General features: G+C 42.0%; 1 protein-coding gene across 1 annotated transcript; it reads left to right on the top strand.

The window, feature by feature from the left end:
• Positions 1–7,494: 7,494 nt before the first annotated feature.
• Positions 7,495–15,290, top strand: msh2 (mutS homolog 2 (E. coli)). Its single transcript, XM_062518088.1, has 16 exons — positions 7,495–7,746; positions 7,977–8,131; positions 8,401–8,688; positions 8,985–9,131; positions 9,251–9,400; positions 9,522–9,652; positions 9,829–10,028; positions 10,204–10,313; positions 10,555–10,678; positions 11,068–11,218; positions 11,929–12,026; positions 12,184–12,429; positions 12,798–13,002; positions 13,465–13,712; positions 13,822–14,006; positions 14,931–15,290. Exons 1-16 carry the CDS (start codon positions 7,539–7,541, stop codon positions 15,111–15,113), a joined length of 2,829 nt encoding a protein of 942 aa, XP_062374072.1. The 5' UTR covers positions 7,495–7,538; the 3' UTR covers positions 15,114–15,290.
• Positions 15,291–18,626: the final 3,336 nt, after the last annotated feature.

Raw genomic sequence — 18,626 nt, 5'->3', positions numbered from 1 at the left:
AATGAGCGTATTTCAAAAAATGGCGGAATATCCCTTTAAGGTAGACATTTTAAAGCTTACATTCCTGTTCTAACTTAACTAATGATTTCTAACAGGTATTCTAAAATGTCAACTATGCTAACAATGATAACCAGTTGATTGGTTTACTTGGCTAATGATTTCTAACAGTTATTGTAAAAATGCTACCCAGCTAACAATTTCTGGTTAGGAGAACGTTTTTAGAACGTTTTTTCCCTGGTTAGGAAAACGTTGCCTGAAAGTTGCGAAAGTTGCCACAAGGTTCCCCAGGAAAGTTTTCTTGACGAAAATACTACGTTTTTTTCTGGTTGTTTATTTTGGTTAGCAGAACGTTCTCTTACCCTTTAGGGAACTTTACTATATTTGGTTGCATTAACGTTCCCCTAACCTCCCAGCAACAAAGTGTAAAGGGGGAAAAAATATGTAGAATAATCGTGACATTCTTGCATGGCTCCCTGCACACTCGCCGTCTGCGACGACAGCCTATCTGTAACCTGGGAGAACGAACGTCTCTGATGGCTAAGGCAATGATTATATATAGTATATGAATCTTCACTTACCATTAGCTGCTTGCTGAACTGCTACGAATACGGCCCGTTAACATGACTAAGTGTCAGCTAAGTATTTAAATGCGGTTAGGTCTAATACTTTCTCGTCTACGGTGTCTTTTCCTATAATAAACGATTAGTCAGATCAAAACATAAGCAGAGCAGGCACTGTTTCAACATTCAAAACTGGCTGTTTTTATTGCATCGTATGCCATTAAAAGTCCTCGGTTCAGAATTATGATGGATTTTGGTTTATTTTGTTTTAAATTGGGACTGGGAATTGTGGGATAGGCTGTGAACAGCACAGTAACATAGGCTATAACTTGGACTACGTGTTAATATAAAACAATTCTCCCCCGGGAACATTGCTGTTTAAGATGCAGTCTCAACGTTTGAGAATTCATTGGAGTCCTCATCATCATATTTTCATAACAAATAAAGCTTTAAAAACATGAATGCATTTCAGGTGCCACTCTAATCGATTATGGATTAATCCAAAACTATTTGTCAGATTAGTTAGCATGAAATCGTTGTGTGCCTGCCTGGGACTATGGCTAGCTAGCTCTTCCACCCGGTTTACCCTGTACAGTGTTTTTTAAAGGCCTGTTGGACTTAATCGAACAAGTGCATGGAGAACGATGTGAAGAATGTGATCGATACCATACAGCCAGCCTACGTGAGTAACTTTATCTCTGTGTTATCCAAATGTCTTAAAGTTAGCGAGGTTGAGTCTGCTAAAACACCAACACCCCAGAACTCACAGACCCGAGATGAAAGTTTCTCAACCTAGCTTCTCGCGATGGCCCCTTTTAGTCGGCAGGCCAAGACCCTGAAAAAAACTTTTGATGGCATTTTTTGTTAAAAGTTGGCAACCATGCTAGAAGTTATTAGTAGGGTCTGAGGTTCCAGAATCCAGTGGTTGCCAAAATCATATTTATAATTTAAGGTCAAATTTGAAGGTCAAAAAGTTGGAAACAATAGATTTTAATGGTTTGTCTTTTGGGGGGGCTCTATTTTCATGACATCCTTTTTAAAAGTTGGCAACCATGCTAGAAGTTATTAGTAGGGTCTGAGGTTCCAGAATCCAGTGGTTGCCAACATCATTTTTATAATTTCAGGTCAAATTTGAAGGTCAAAAGGTCGAAAACAATAGATTTCATGGTTTGTCTTTTTGGGGGGCTCTATTTTCATGATATCCTTTTTTTAAAAGTTGGCAACCATGCTAGAAGTTATTAATAGGGCCTGAGGTTCCAGAATCCAGTGCTTGCCAAAATCATTTTTATAATTTAAGGTCAAATTTGAAGGTCAAAAGGTCGAAAACAATAGATTTCATGATTCGTCTTTTTTGGGGAGCTCTATTTTCTTGACATCCTTTTTAAAAAGTTGGCAACCATGCTGGAAGTTATTAGTAGGGTCTGAGGTTCCACAGTCCAGTGGTTGCCAAAATCATATTTATATTTCAAGGTCAAATTTGAAGGTCAAAAGGTCAAAAACAGTAGATTTTATGGTTAGTCTTTTTGGGGGCTTTATTTTCATGGCATTCTTTTTTGAAAAGTTTGAAAGATTATTTTGATAAATGTTTATTTTTATTGATAAATAATTTGGATATATAGACTTGATATGGCCATTACTCCTTTAAGCTATGAATAACACAAAACGTTCTCTACAGAATATATTGCTAATGAATAACAAGAATGCTTCTTTATTTCAAGGCAAAATGTCAATGTCAATTCAAATGTCAATTCAGACTGTCTGAATGTTTTTGTAATATATGCAATGTTTTGCAATGTGCAATTTTTGTTGCTGTATTACCAAAAGGCTGTCTCGTCCTGATCATGTTCCATCCCTACATTGTTGAGACATCCATCAGCATCACAACCGCATGCAGGTGTGCAAGGCTGTCCATTCTTAAGGCAAGTGCAGGCATGTGTACGGCACTTGGTTCTACAACCACAAGTTATCAGCTCCAAGCAACTACTTGGAACAGGAGGTTCCTGAGTCACACAACCACCAAGTGTTGGTCTACAACCTTCCAACCACCTGTCTCCTCAGGGATTTCACTAATGGCAGGGTCAGACTATAGGCTACAATGTTTTTGTCGCTCACAATTGTTGTTTACGATCTACCATGTCACACTATATGATTTTAGAACCATGAAAACCTCTCCGCGTCTTGGTCGGGAGAGTGGCCACATACACCGAAAGCATCGATCGCGTCATACGACTCCCATCAAATTTCTGACAAGCCAGTCTTTTGGTCGGGCTGTTTTAGAACGTTGTGAACGACACATCGCAAGTCGTGAAGCATGTCACATTATAAGATTCCCTCCGCGTTTGATGTCATGCCCAATCATTTGAAATCGGATACGACGCTGTAAAACTTGTCGGTCACGACAAATGGCCAAAATCGGGCTGATATCGTGTAATCTGACCAGGCCATAACATCTGCGTTGTCAGATTGCAGCCATACCTTTGCCTGGTGATTTGCACATGCAAGATGCAATGACGATGCATCACTTGTTGGAGGTAACATTTCCATTGCCTTTTTGCCTTTCTGAAACAAGTCATGTCTAGCCCTGTCAATACCCAAAGATGTGCATGGTGCTTTGTACAGATGGCACAAAAACTCCTCAACGTCACCTTGAGGCCCATCCCAACCAACACCATGTAACAGTTCTGGGTGTTGCAAATACACAGTCCAACATGACTTCTTCCCATGTCCAGCAAATGAGGAGACAGTATCGCAACCAGTTAGGGCATGGAAGCCGAGTACATTATCCACAACTACCCGAGGTAGTTCTCATTGATAAGGTGGACTGGGTAGCACTCATATTCCTTGGAAGTCCCACTCATCATCCACACCTTGCAGACTTGGTCCCTAGTGAAGTGAAGAGGCAGAAGGAGGAGATCTGTTTCACGGCACTTCACAATGATGATTTCGTACGGCATTAATTACTTCCAGCATATGTAGGATGATGCGTGTGTCAGCCTCCTCATGGTTTGCCTGTAGACCATGAATAATTCCACGTGGAAAGTGTGCAATACAGTCTCTACTCTCGGTTTTTATTTCCTAATGATGTCATTATTTCTTGTCATCCGCAAAACTGAAGATTGTTTTATGTAACTAATCACCTAACCGTGTGTTCACATCAGAAGCAACCAGAGTGACGAAAGTCATTATTTCTCTGCAAATAGGGTGGTCATAGCAAATTCGGTGACAAGGCAAGTTTTATTGATATAGTGCATTTCATACAGGGGAGCTCAATGTGCCTCAAATAAAACAAAATAATAAAGCGAAACGAATTGGGTGACCAGATCGAAAAAGTTAAAAGTCTGAATATGCTGATGAACTATGATGTAGCTCGGCGAAAACCAATTGGAATGTGCACATTTTCGAATGCCCTAGGCTGACAGGCCAGAGCCGCTCTATGATAAGCTAAATCAAACATCCCAATATAAGTCATGAGTGGATAAAACAAATTCATGTTGAAGCGGACTCATGTTGACTCTTCTTCAGTGAGCCCGGCGACCTGGTCGCTTCTGATGTGAGTGTTAAAATCTAAATTCTTTTCACATTTACCTATCATTGTGGCAAGTACCATCTGGAACCTCAGACCCCACTGTTCTAGCATGGTTGGTAACATTTAAAAAGAATGCCATTAAAAAAACCGGTCCCCAAAAAGACGAACCATAACATTTATTTATTGTTTTTGAGCTTTTGATCTTTAAATTTGACCTTAAATTGTGAACATGATGTTGGCAACCACTGGATTCTGGAACCTCAGACCCTACTGACAACTTCTAGCATGGTTGCCACTTTTTAAAAAGAATGCTATGAAAATAGAGCCCCCCAAAAAGATGAACCATAAAATGTATTGTTTTTGAGCTTTTGACCTTCAAATTGGACCTTAAATTCTAAATATGATTTTGCCAACCACTGGATCCTGGAACCTCAGACCCTACTGTTAACTTCTAGCATGGTTGCCAACATTTAAAAAAAAGAATGGCATGAAAAAAGAGGTCCCCAAAAAGACAAACCATAACATGTATTTTATTGTTTTTGAGGTTCTGACCTTCAAATTTGACCTTAAATTCTGAATATGATTTTGGCAACCACTGGATTCTGGAACCTCAGACCCTACTGATAACTTCTAGCATGGTTGCCAACTTTTTAAAAAGAATGCTATGAAAATAGAGCCCCTCAAATAGACAAACCATAAAATGCATTGTTTTTGACCTTTTGACCTTCAAATTGTACCTTAAATTATTAATATAATTTTGGCAACCACTGGATTCTGGAACCTCAGAGCCCTCTAATAACTTCTAGCATGGTTGCCAACTTTTTAAAAAGAATGCTATATGAAAATAGAGCCCCCAAAAAAGACGAACCATAAAATGTATTGTTTTGGAGCTTTTGACCTTCAAATTTGACCTTAAATTCTAAATATGATTTTGGCAACCACTGGATCCTGGAACCTCAGACCCTACTGTTAACTTCTAGCATGGTTGCCAACATTTAAAAAAAAAAAGAATGGCATGAGAAAAGAGGTCCCCAAAATGACAAACCATAACATGTATTTATTGTTTTTGAGGTTCTGACCTTCAAATTTGACCTTAAATTCTGAATTTGATTTTGGCAACCACTGGATTCTGGAACCTCAGACCCTATTGTTAACTTCTAGCATGGTTGCCAACATTTAAAAAAGAATGCCATGAAAAAAAGAAGTCCCCAAAAAGACAATCCATAACATTTATTATTATTTTTGAGCTTTTGACCTTCAAATTTGACCTTAAATTCTAAATATGACGTTGGCAACCACTGGATTCTGGAACCTCAGACCCTACTGATAACTTCTAGCATGGTTGCCAACTTTTTAAAAAGAATGCTATGAAAATAGAGCCCCCCAAATAGACGAACCATAAAATGCATTGTTTTTGACCTTTTGACCAACAAATTTGACCTTAAATTATGAATATGATTTTGGCAACCGCTGGATTCTGGAACCTCAGAGCCCTCTAATAACTTCTAGCATGGTTGCCAACTTTTAACAAAAAATGCCATCAAAAGTGTTTTCTAAGCACATTTCCTGATGTTGGCCTGCCGACTATTTAGCTGAGTCAGCTGACGGGCTGGCTTTGGTCGGCCGAATATCAATCCAACAGAGGGGGGAAGAATAGAATAGGGCTATATGTCGATTTTGCAACAAATTATTCCGACTTTGCAGTGTGGCTGCTGGCCGTGTTCAATTGGAAACTCATAGAAACTCTGGGGCGATTTTCATCAATCAACCCCACGCACATAACCAGAGAATACCGATATGGTTATACAAAGATACCTAAAAACAACTAAGTAGCAACGTTGTGTGAAAAGAGAAATGCAACCAGAATATAACGTTTTTTTCTTTAGTTGTAATAACGTTCGGGAAACTTTGATAACCTGGAGCTAACGTTCTCTCCAGGGTATTAGAAGGTTACTGATAAACTAACCACAGGAGAACCAGCGGCTAACGTTATTTGCTTGCTGGGATTCAACCAGAATATAACGTTTTTTTCTTTAGTTGTAAAAACGTTAGGGGAACGTTATTTGTTTTGACAACCTGGAGATAACGTTCTCTAAACGTTATTAGTAGGTTGCTGAAAAACGAACCATAGGGGAACCAAAAGCTAACGTTAGTGAAAGTTAGCAGAACGTTAATTGTTTGCTGGGTAGCTATGTTAGCAATGCTAACCAGGTTGATAAGCTAACTTAGCTGATGATTTCTAGCAGTAATGTTAACTATGCTAACCACGTTGATTAGCTAACTTAGCTAATAATTTTTAGCAGTTATGTTAAAAATGCTAACTATGCTAACTAGCTAACTTGCTACTGAGGACTTTTATTTTGAAACATTTGTTGATAGGTATCCATGGCTGCCACTATCAGGAATAAAGAAGTTACTGTAGTAAAATCATGTTGGTTGCTATGGAAACGGTCATAAACGCTTAATTTTGATGGTTGCTATGTTGGTTGCTAGGTACATGGAGGTCTCATGTAGTTGACTGGAGGCATAGTTGATGATAACTGACAGTTGGAATGGTTGAACAGTTAAATAGTGGAGTAGTTTCAATGGTTAAATGATTTAATAGTGTATTATTGCAGTGAGGACTTATTTTGAAACGGTTGTGGAAAGAGGAAACAGGTTAACCTGGCATAAGATATTTAATGTATAGTTTAAAAAGTATAAAAGTTACAACGTTGAAAAATGCATAGCAGCCTTCTCCTATTGAAGACCTACGTTACAACGTTTGAATGAAGTTTCTAAGTTAAACGGTTCAAGAGAAATAGCGAAAGTACAAAGTGGTAAGCGGAATAATAATAAGAAGCCTAGGAAGAACAGTACAGTGCATTTTCATGCACTGTAATAAAAAGCTAATATCGTGCTCTGTCAACAAGTAAGTTATCCAGTTGAAGGGAATAATTACACTGAATAGCATACTTATAGATAAATTCATTATGAAAAGTGATTAGTTCTTGTGCTCTATCATGAGAAAAAATAAGCACTCAAGTTTATTTAATATAGCGCACATTTCATTCAGGAAGGTCTGAAGTAGGCCCCTCCGTTTGACTCCAAATATATAGCCAGATAATGAAAGAAACAGCCACATTTCATAACCAAATAATGAAATAAACAGCCATATGACTATATTTACTAAAATAATGTTCATCATTCATATCGTCCATATCGTCTATAGCCTTCAATCGCCATAAATAACACAGTGGAGAAAATACGGTCGAATATTGAATTGTTTATCGTTTATTTATCAACATGATCACAACCAGCGAAATCGCAAGCAGACTGTTATTTTGATAAGCTTCGTCATACTTTGTTTCGGCCGAAAGCCGGAAGTAAACCGGAAACGTCCCAGCCAGCTGAAGGCGGGATTCCTTTTCTCTTTTGGTCACTGCGTGCACAGTCTGGCGGGAGATTCCAGCATGGCGGTGCAACCAAAGCAGAATCTGTCCATGGACAGTGCATCCGAATCGGGTTTCTTAAGCTTTTTTTTCTCTATGCCGGAAAAACCAGACACTACATTTAGGATTTTCGATCGCAACGATTACTACACTGTGCATGGGAAAGATGCCACCTTTGCAGCAAAAGAGGTTTTCAAGACTAATCAAGTCATCAAAAACCTCGGATCAGGTCTGTAACTGGTAGCAGCTAACGAGACTGATAATCTTGCCTTGATTCAAGGTTTTTCTGTAGTTGGTTAGTTAATTACCGGCTAAACTCGTTGCAAATCTGATTAATATCTCATGTTATGTGCCTTTGTTCTGGCTGTGGTTGTCAGGCTAATTAACATTTACCTACAGTATGTGTTAGCTGAACACAGGCCCTGGTATGCTTTCAAGCAACTTGTGTTGTGTGTGCAGGGAGCAAGAAACTTGAGAGCGTGGTCCTCAGTAAAATGAACTTCGAGTCGTTTGTGAGAGATTTGCTGCTCGTTCGTCAGTACCGCGTCGAAGTCTACAGGAACAAGGCTGGCGGCAAGAGTACCAAAGAGCACGATTGGCAAGTGGAATACAAGGTAAATCATTCGGGACTCGGAACAGGTCTTTCTCGTATGCAAACCTTACTCCCACCGCGCCATGATTTCTGTTCTTATGATCATACCATCAGAGAAGGACTTTATGTTTACTGCGCAGCTGCTTGTTAAAACATGCTGTCTAGAATCATCCCCACAATGAATGTACTTGATTGGCATTTGGCAGAGCGTTAGTAATAGTCTTTTGGACAGTCATTATTTTATTGTGCTTGTCAAGTGCATTATGTTTGATCATGACATTGCTTGAACAGGCATCACCTGGAAATCTGGCCCAGTTTGAGGAGATTCTGTTTGGTGGTGGTGGTGCTCCGGGGGAAGGTGTTGCTGGAGTGGTTGGGGTGCGTGTTGGCTCTGGGCCTGATGGCCAGCGTGTGGTCGGCGTGGGTTATGTCGACTCCACCCTCAGGAAAGTAGGTGTTTGTGAGTTCCCCGACAACGACCAGTTCTCCAACTTGGAGGCCCTGCTGGTACAGATGGGACCAAAGGAGTGTGTGCTGCCAATGGGGGACGCAGGCGGAGACACAGGCAAGCTTCGACAGGTCAGTCTCAGCACACTACTATGATTGATGGCTCATTCATACGGGTAGTCAACAATATGAATCACTCCCATCATGGGATATCTCCTCTGGACTTTTTTTCATTTGTTTACGAATAAGACTCATAATAATAAATTCATAATTCTCATTATGAATAACTCATAATGAATGAGGTGTGCTTATGTAAAATGCTCAGTGATGTTTATTTGTTGGAGTTGGAGAGCATTTGGGTATAATTCTGATGTTCGTTTATGTGGCTGCTTGATTGTATCTGCATTTTTTCTCCTATTTTTTGTAAGGTTGTCCAGCGAGGAGGAATTCTGTTGTCGGATAGAAAGAAGTCCGAGTTTACCACAAAGGACATTGTACAGGATTTGGACAGACTTTTGAGAGCTCGCAAGGGTGAGACTGTCTCCAGTGCTGCCCTGCCTGAGATGGAGAAACAGGTGTGAGCCCAACATTATTAATTGCAACACAATACAGCAAGGTTGGCAGTGCACATACTGTCTTACATGCAGCCGTGTTGCTCCCAGAAATCAGGAATATGTATGTGTGTCCCCTGCAGATTGCCATGTCCTGCCTGGCAGCAGTCATCAAGTTCCTGGAGCTTCTGTCTGACGAAGCAAACTTCAACTCCTTCCAGATCACAACCTTTGACCTAAACCAGTACATGCGCCTGGACAACGCTGCTGTGAACGCGCTCAACCTTTTCCCTGTAAGAATAAGACGCTGACATGGGGTTACATGACTGTGCTGATTATCTAGTAACTTGGTCTCCCCAGAATGTGATGAGATGTGTCTCTTTAACGTCTATTACTGTGTTTAACATGCTTTAGGGGTCGGACACCACTGTAGGCTCCCACTCCCTCTCAGGGCTTCTGAACAGGTGCAGGACCCCACAGGGCCAACGCCTGGTGAACCAGTGGATCAAGCAGCCTCTGATTGACAAGAATAAGATTGAGGAGAGGTGAGCCATGCTTTGTTTGCCTTGATCTGTTCAATGGAGAAGATATTCTGTTTAAGTCTGACTTAAAGTCTGACCATCTTACTTTGAACTGGAGACTTTTTATATATGCAAATCTTCTATTAAGTCTTAATAAGTGTGTGTGTGTGTGTGTGTGTGTGTGTGTGTGTGTGTGTCAGGCTGAATCTTGTGGAAAGCTTTGTGGAGGACTCTGAACTGAGGCAGAGCTGTCAGGAGGACTTGCTCCGGCGCTTCCCTGACCTCAACCGCCTAGCCAAGAAGTTCCAGAGGCACAGTGCCACCCTGCAGGACTGTTACCGTGCCTACCAGGCCGTGGGTCAGCTCCCCGCGCTGGTCCTGGCCCTGCAACGCTACAGTGGTGAGCAGGACCCGCCCCCTTTTAGTCCGCTTGACCATGAAAGTAATCACTGCATAGTCTCCTCTTTATCTCTCTCCCTGGGTGCGCGAGGGAGAAGGGAAAATATGTGAGTGAGAAAATGGAGATGAATGCCTTTCGCCTCTTATCCCTTCCATCTCTCTGCTCATGCTTTTAGGGAAACACGAGGTGCTGTTGAATGCCGTTTTTATCACTCCACTCAATGACCTCATCTCCGATTTCTCCAAGTTCCAGGAGATGATTGAAACCACGCTGGACATGAATCAGGTTAGCAGTGGAATTGCATACTGGAGCTATTAGGCCATAAAAGTGTTTAGCTTGATCTGATTTACTCCGCTACAGTTTTACTGTGATCGGCACAATAGGCTTCAGTTTTGTAACTGTTGTCAGCGTCTGTGGTGACTTGCTCTTCCTGCAGCTGTACCTGTTAATGCAACTGTGGAGTAACAGCTTGCTAGCCGGGTTGTTGAGAAGCAAGTCCTCACCATGTCGTTGACTTTCTCTGCAGATTGAGCACCATGAGTTCCTGGTGAAGCCCTCGTTTGACCCCACACTAAGCGAGCTCCGGGAGAACATGGACAGGCTGGAGAAGGGCATGCAGTCAGCGCTGACCAGTGGGGCCAGGGAACTGGGTGTGTGGCGCTGACCTTTGCTTACACTCTCATGCATCAGACAGAATAATGAAAATGCTTACAGTAATTTTCTGCATATAAGCCGCATTGTGTATAAGTCGCAGGACAGTGTTTTATGCAGATTAAAAGAAACAAAACCATATTGATACCATATTAATTGTCCCCGTGGATTAACCTCATAGCTGAAGAAAATTAGCTAAATCAATGTGTAAGCCACGGCTAATAGTCAGGAAATGATGGTACTGACATTGAATGGAACAGAAAGGTATTGAATTATTCAGACCAGCCAATAAGAAACAAACATTTTAGCTAACCCTCGAAAGCCTGTTCCAACTGGTGTGGTCTTTTCCCTCGTCATCTGAAGGAGGCCATAATAATATCTGTTACAGGCCTAGATGGAGGAAAGACTATGAAGTTGGAGTCCAATGCCCAGATTGGCTACTTTTTCAGAGTAACCTGTAAGGAAGAAAAGAGTCTGAGGAACAACAAGAAGTTCACCACACTGGACGTACAGAAGAATGGTGTGCGCTTCACTAACAGGTCCGAGGCCCCCTCTCAGATATTAGCCATAATCCATTTAGATTGAAAAAGTACAAGAACATGATCTATGAATCTATCTATCTATTTATTTATTTATTTATTTATTTATTTATTTATTTAAGAGAGGGACAATGTACAATAATCAACATGTCCCAATGGAACATGTAAATGCACCAAATTTAGTCAAAGACTATTTTCCATCTGCAGTCTGCGGTCATGAAAAGACATGTTTGTACATTGAGGAGGACCGCAAATTTTCCATGATGTAGTCAGAGAAGTTGAGAAAATGAATTTGGCAGCAAAATCAAAATTATTCTACCAACTCGAATAATTCTTTTAATTCATCTCTCATAAGCACTTGTCCTATAAGCACTTGTCCTACACTCTTGAGATTTCAACTGACATTTTTAAAATGGGCAAATCACAAAGTGTATAAATCAAACTAACTGTGTGCATATACATATGCTATAGTGGGACATGATGAGGAGGATACATTACTGTAGTCCCATTGGTCGGTACCTGTATAAACACTTGTATACACCATGCATTTGATCGGTAATAGGAAGTGAGTAGGACCGAATTGTGTTCTGTTAGCAAAAAGATGTGAGCTTGAGCCATAAATATTTCTCCCTGCTGTGCCATCTGTTGACCACAAATGACCAAGCAGATGACCGATCTAAACTGAGTTGTGATGTGTGTGTGCTCTGCAGCAAACTGAGCTCACTGAATGAAGAGTACACTAAGAACAGAGAGGAGTATGAAGAGGCCCAGAATGCCATTGTGAAGGAGATCCTCAGCATTGCCTCAGGCAAGTCCCCACACATGATGAGCTACACGTATGCCATCAGTTTACACTGGTAGTGATCACACCAGAGCCTGCCTCAGTGTTGTAGTCTGTGTTTGCCGTTTTTAGATCGTTTTGGTAAGCTTAATTAAGAACTCTCCATCTGATAAATGTCTCGCAGGTTACATGGACCCGCTGCACACCCTGAATGAGGTGACTGCCCAGCTGGACGCAGTGGTGAGTTTTGCGCTGGTGTCCAATGCTGCCCCGGTGCCGTATGTGCGTCCACGTATACTGGACAAGGGCTCGGGTCGACTGTTCCTCAAGGGCTCCCGCCATCCCTGCGTGGAGGCACAGGATGACGTGGCCTTCATCCCCAACGACGTGTCCTTCACCCGCGCCCAGGAGACCTTCCACATCATCACAGGTACAGCCAGTCACTTCAAGAACAGCACCGATGTGCACATAAGTCAGTCTGATCTATGGTTTCAGGGTTTCCAGTTCCACTTGATTCCCTGTGTAAGAATCTCATCTCGTCTATTGCTCTTCACAATAACAGCGAAAACATTCTTCCAAATCATCTGCTACAGTTTTCACATTCTCCTGATCCAAATACTTTGAAAACTAGTAAAAACATGTATATTCTGTATTAAATATCAAGCATTGTTTTTGGTATTATAGCTGGTGGCATAAAGATGCATAAAGATAGATGAAGTACAACATGGATGCATCGATTGTCAATGAGTCAAGTGTAACAAAGTGGATAAAGTTGTGATTTGTGTTGTTGACTGACAGGTCCTAACATGGGAGGCAAGTCTACCTACATCCGGCAGGTGGGCGTGATTGTGCTGATGGCGCAGATCGGCTGCTTTGTGCCGTGTGAGGAGGCGGAGGTGAGCGTGGTGGACTGCGTGTTGGCACGCGTGGGTGCCGGAGACAGTCAGATCAAGGGCGTGTCCACCTTCATGGCTGAAATGCTGGAAACAGCAGCCATACTTCGGTAGGCAATTATTCACCTGTTCTTCAGCCTCTCTGCCTCATACTAATCAATGGTACCGGTAATACCACGATCATAATAAGTTTCTCCACTGCTACCGTCTCCACTTGTGCTGGATACGAACGTCTCATTACTCGGCTTGCAATTGGTCAGCTGTCAAATTGTGTGACGTAGGGCATGTTTTTCTAAGAAGCTGAACTTTTTAAAAAGACGCTTTGAGCAGCAGAAAAAAAAACACCTGAAAAATGACTTTTCTGAAAACACTGTCTACTCAAGTCTAAAAGTCTGCAAAAAAGAACACTAGTCTGAACACACTCTAAATCTGTACCGGGGATGTGTACTTTTTGTATTTTTGGGTGTATACATTGATGTTACCTAGTACCTTAGTTTAAACAGTTTAGTGATCGATGTTATGCATGCCCCAGTATGCAATGCATCACTAAATGTTGCCATGGTTTCCCTCAGCTCAGCCACAGAAGACTCCCTGATCATCATTGATGAGCTGGGCCGAGGCACGTCCACCTATGATGGCTTTGGCCTGGCCTGGGCCATCTCGGAGTTCATCGCCACTGAGCTACGCTCCTTCTGCCTGTTTGCTACGCACTTCCACGAGCTGACCGCGCTGGCCCAGCAGCTTCCTACCGTCCACAACCTGCACGTCACTGCACTGACCTCCCACGACACCCTCACCATGCTCTACAGGGTCAAGAAAGGTGAGGGGACAATTGCCTTGATGTCAGATCAGATGTCAGATCAGAACTGAGAATAAGATCTTGCCATATCAAAAGCTGAGCTTGACCATCTCTTGCTGATTTTCGTCAGGCGTGTGCGATCAGAGCTTTGGGATCCATGTGGCGGAACTGGCCAACTTCCCTCCACATGTGATAGCCAGCGCGCGGGAGAAAGCCCTGGAGCTGGAGGAGTTCCAGGACCTCGCTCCTCATGGGACTGAAGGGGAAAGCGACTCTGAGGGACCTGAGGCCAAGAGACGCTGCCTTCAGAAGCAGGTGAGAACGGCTACCACTAGTGGTGCAGAGGTCTGTTTCTTTTGAATGGCCCGAAGGGTTTCTTTCATGTTGTAGCCTTTTTAGCAATGCACACATGGCAGAAATATACTGGTCCAATGCAAATGCGAACATCCATTTAAGTGTCACCAAAGAATACTTTGTCTGTTGTTGCAGATTTGTCTTACTGAGGTAGTGAAATTTGTGACCTTGTAGAGAATATGATGAGTGTGATTTAAGAATACATATATCTTTGCACAAAATCTGAGCATTTTGTGAAATGTACACCTAAGTGAAAATGCAAGCATCAACATTCATTGAGTGACCAAGGGGAGAGCATGTAATGGTTTACAAGGAATTACAGGAGTAGGGGATGGAGAGAAGTGTGATTTAATGTCTTTGGATAGTACACAATGTACCATTCATTCAACCTTTATTTATTCTCGGAGAGTCATTGAGGGTAGCCCTCATTTTCAATGAAGCCGAGATTACAGAAACAATGGAGGAACAAGAGATGTTCAAATAAGATAATGATGGCAAAATATACATTACATTATAGGAGGAGGAAGGGGGGAAAAAAACAATACATGAAATAATAATAATAAAATAATAACAACAATAATAATAACAATAATAATAAAAGACATTTACTTAAAGCAGGTACAAATTGACATAGGAAGGTTTGTGATCACAGATTTGAATTGATTATATGGAATTATAGAGTTCATTTTTAAATTGCACTGAAGATTATTCCAGGAAGTAGGGGCACCATAACAAAAGGCTGACTTGCCCATGAACCATGTGGCTGTCGTAATTATTTACCACTATGCAGTACAACTAGTTAACAATTTAAACAACAAAAAAAAAAGGTTTGTTTGAAAACCATTTTCGATGTCAATGAATGACCGCTAGCCGTCCTATTTTCAGGAGGGGGAGAGTCTGATCGAGGGATTCCTGGCGCAGGTGAAGGCCCTGCCCCTGAAGGGCTTGACTCAGGAGGCTGTCAAGCAACGGCTCTCTGAACTCAAGGCTGAGCTCACAGCTCACAATAACAGCTTTGTCAACGAGATCGTCAATCGGGCTTCTGGCAGCAAGCTGGTCTCCACCTGAGGATCAGGTGCTCCTGCCTTCCCATGTTTGTTCCCACCTGTACAGCAGTTACGTTCAACCTATAATCTACATTAGATAAAACATTAGTGAGCTGTTTTAGGAATGTCTTAATTGTCTTTTTCCATGTTTGTGTATGTACTTTTTTCGCTGAGTAAAAATATTTTCTGCACAACCTAATGTTGGTTTGTGTGATACTTCATGACAGTTTTGCAGTGTTACTCAACCCTCCCACTCCTGCAGTCCTGGGTTTTGTAAAGTCATGTTGAACTGAACCCACGGGTTTCATTTGGGATTTAGGTCAGGATGGCCATGCCAAAAGCTTGATTTCTTCTCTGTGTGTGTTCATTTCACCATTTTTGAGTGGATTTTCATGTGTGGTTTGGATTGTCTTGTTGGAAGATCTATCCATGACCAAACTTCTTGGCAGAGCTTGGTCAGCTTGGTTTTGATTTAAAATCAGCTGGGAATGCTGAGAATCCATAATGCCACACAGAAGAACTGCACTTCCAAGGCCTTTCATAGTGGAACAGCCCCACAGTCTCAACTCCACTGCCACATGTAATGCATGGTGGCTTGGAGTTTTCTCTTTATTTCTATCCCAAACCCACTTTGAATATTTGGAGTCAGCGATACATTTTGTTTTGTGTGACCACAGCACCCTGTCCCAGTTAAAGTTCCTGTAGCATCTAGCAAGCCCCAAGCAGAGGATTATGGTAGAGTTAAGATTCGAAATTCTTCGCACCAAACACTTTTGGTTGTGATACTAAATAAATAAATAAATAAATAAATAAATACAAATAAAATGACTCCTTTATGGTAACCCTCCAGTTTGTTGGCATGGATGCGATATGTTGTGGTGGGTATGGATGGTGACCCAAGGATGCTACCAAGCTTCAGAGACCTCTGATTCTTGCCTTAGCTTCTGACAAAGTAGCCCTGCTTCTTCTACAAGGCTGGTTCATGACTTGAGTCATCTTAACGATTGCCCTGATTACACGGTCACGATCAAACACCATCATTCTAATCTGACTACATATCTCTGTGATGGTTCGTGCTAGAAATTAAATAAACATATCTAGAAACACAGAAGAAAACAAGCTGTCAAATTATGCTTTGGTCATGCGAGTACTCTGAGACAAAGGGTTTCAAACTTGTTTAACTTTGTAGAACGTTTTACTATTACTGTTTCAAATATATCAAACATTTAACGTGGCCTATTAGTCTTGTGGATCAAATCATCATATTTTATATGAAGCTTCTTTAGGACCTACTAAATGATTTTGGCATAAGAGCCCATCACAGAATAATCACATTTTCATGTAAAGCACGAAAACATGTTTGATCATAAGCAATCACCACAGGTGAATAAGGTAAATTCCCAGGGAAAACCACCACATCATTTCCACCTGTCTTGTTGACGTTGACAGAAGGACCATGTCTGGCCTCAGTGTGGTCATTGTGATGGCCTCTCGGAACCTGAGCCGCCTCTCCAGGTTAACCCTCAGCTGCCAGTCATGGGCAGTTACTAGGAGACCTGACGAAGCCTTTTTCTGTAGTCTGGGCTTCTCTCCAGCACCTGGTTGTGGAGCCACCGATAGCAGTCTTCTCCCAGGGCTTTCAGGCAGCAGCTGAGAATGTGCTCCAGGGTCCCAGCCTCAGAACACAAGGAGCAAGCGGGCGTCTCAACTTTACCACAGCAGAAGAGGTTGGACGTAGTTGAACATACATCATAAACTGGTTGTACGAGGACCTTGATGTGCTAAGGTTCGGCTCGCCATAAGTCAGACGAAGATAGTGTACAGTCCATTGCCTGGTTCCAACGTGTCCAAGCTCCCTGCTGTCTCATCCCCACTACTCTGGTGGCCCACTCCTCCATACCTGCCCTCATCTCCTGCTGGACCTCCCTGAGAGACACTGAATCCATCCCCCCAGCTCTTGCCCTATTGTTTTGATGGATGCCTAGAATCTTCACCAGCTTCTCTGAGACCAATGGTATCTAATGAGAAGCGGAACTGGTCAGCCACCTTTCCTTTCCTTGGCACCTCGGACCTGGATTTTCTTGGTTTGAAGCTCATCGGAGTCCATGAGATGAGCTTCTCCAGGCCTTTCAGAAGTCACCTGCAACCTGGGACTGGTGGTGTGGTTACTGTTAGATCATCCATAAATGCCCAGATTGGTGGTTGTCGGACATCAGACTTGGACAGGGGGCCTCTGCACTCCACCTCTGCTGACTTGGCCAGGTAAAAATGCTCACACTGTACACCCAGTGATAATCTCCAGTCTGTGTCATTCTTCCCATCACTATCGCTGCTATTTTACCTGACAGGGAGAGTGAGAGTGGAGTGCAGGGAAAAAAACAAAACAAATAAATTATAATAATTTATTTATGTGAGATAAATCACACCGCTCCGTCCAGCATTTTGTTTTTGTTAGTTGTTTATGTCTTGATATCTGCATGTGCAGCGCCTTGGGTTTGCACTTTGTGCTTACAAAATGTGTTTTATAAATATGTGACTTGACCTGACTTGAAGTAACTGCCCTAAATGTGACTCAAATTGACCAACATATTCTGCTCCAGGTGTGACTCTCAAACTGATCAAATTGACCAACAAATTCTGCCCCAGGTGTGACTCTCACACCGTTTAGAAATTGTAATACAATGAAATGCACCAAAACAACTAAGAAAAACTGTAACATGAAACAATTAGCTAACAACACACGTTTTGATAGGCCAATGTAGGATGATTTGTTTGGCTTCTTTGACAGTTTGATCTTTGTAGCCCAAACTGCCACCTTGTGTCATATGTGTTGCCCATGCATTGAGATACTTCTACCTGTGTTATGGTTGGAAATAACGTAGCCTAATTGATGTAGTGTATTTATGTGTGTTGTAGCCTATGTCTTAGAATAAGTGATGTGTGCTCCTAGCCTGGGTGTTCCCATCCTGCCTTGCGCAGTGATTTGATTCCCGCTGCTAAGGCAGTCTGGAAACTACCCCCCTAATTTTTGCCTGAGTTAAGGGACCAATCACAGAACGGGAGAAAGCAAGACGATGATGAGCTATGCACAGACGCATTTGATAGCTTTTATCTCCTCACGCCTGGATTATTGTAACAGTCTTTTCACTTGCCTCACTCAAAAGTCCTTACACAGGCTTCAAATAGTCCAAAACTCTGCTGCCAGGCTCCTAAATAGAACTAGTCGGTATGAACACATCACTCCTGTTCTAGCATCACTGCTGGCTCCCAATATGCTGGAGAATTGATTTTAAATTGTTGCTTGTTACATTTAAAGCTCTTCATGGCCTTTCCCCTGGTTACATTTCTGATATGCTAGTGCCCTATAGCCCTACACGAGCATTAAGGTCTGCTGGCAAAGGTTTATTGACCATTCCTGAGTCACGGCTTGCAACTAAAGGGGACAGATCTTTTTCTGTCTTAGCCCCTAAGCTTTGGAATGCACTGCCTGAGCAAATAAGGTTAGCTGATACTGTCCCATCTTTTAAGTCCCTCC

This window comes from Sardina pilchardus, chromosome 17 (genome assembly GCF_963854185.1).
Source record: "Sardina pilchardus chromosome 17, fSarPil1.1, whole genome shotgun sequence".
In the NCBI taxonomy this organism is placed as follows: domain Eukaryota; kingdom Metazoa; phylum Chordata; class Actinopteri; order Clupeiformes; family Clupeidae; genus Sardina; species Sardina pilchardus.
The sequence above is the reverse complement of the archived record's forward strand: the minus strand, read 5'-3'. Positions and strand labels throughout refer to the sequence as shown.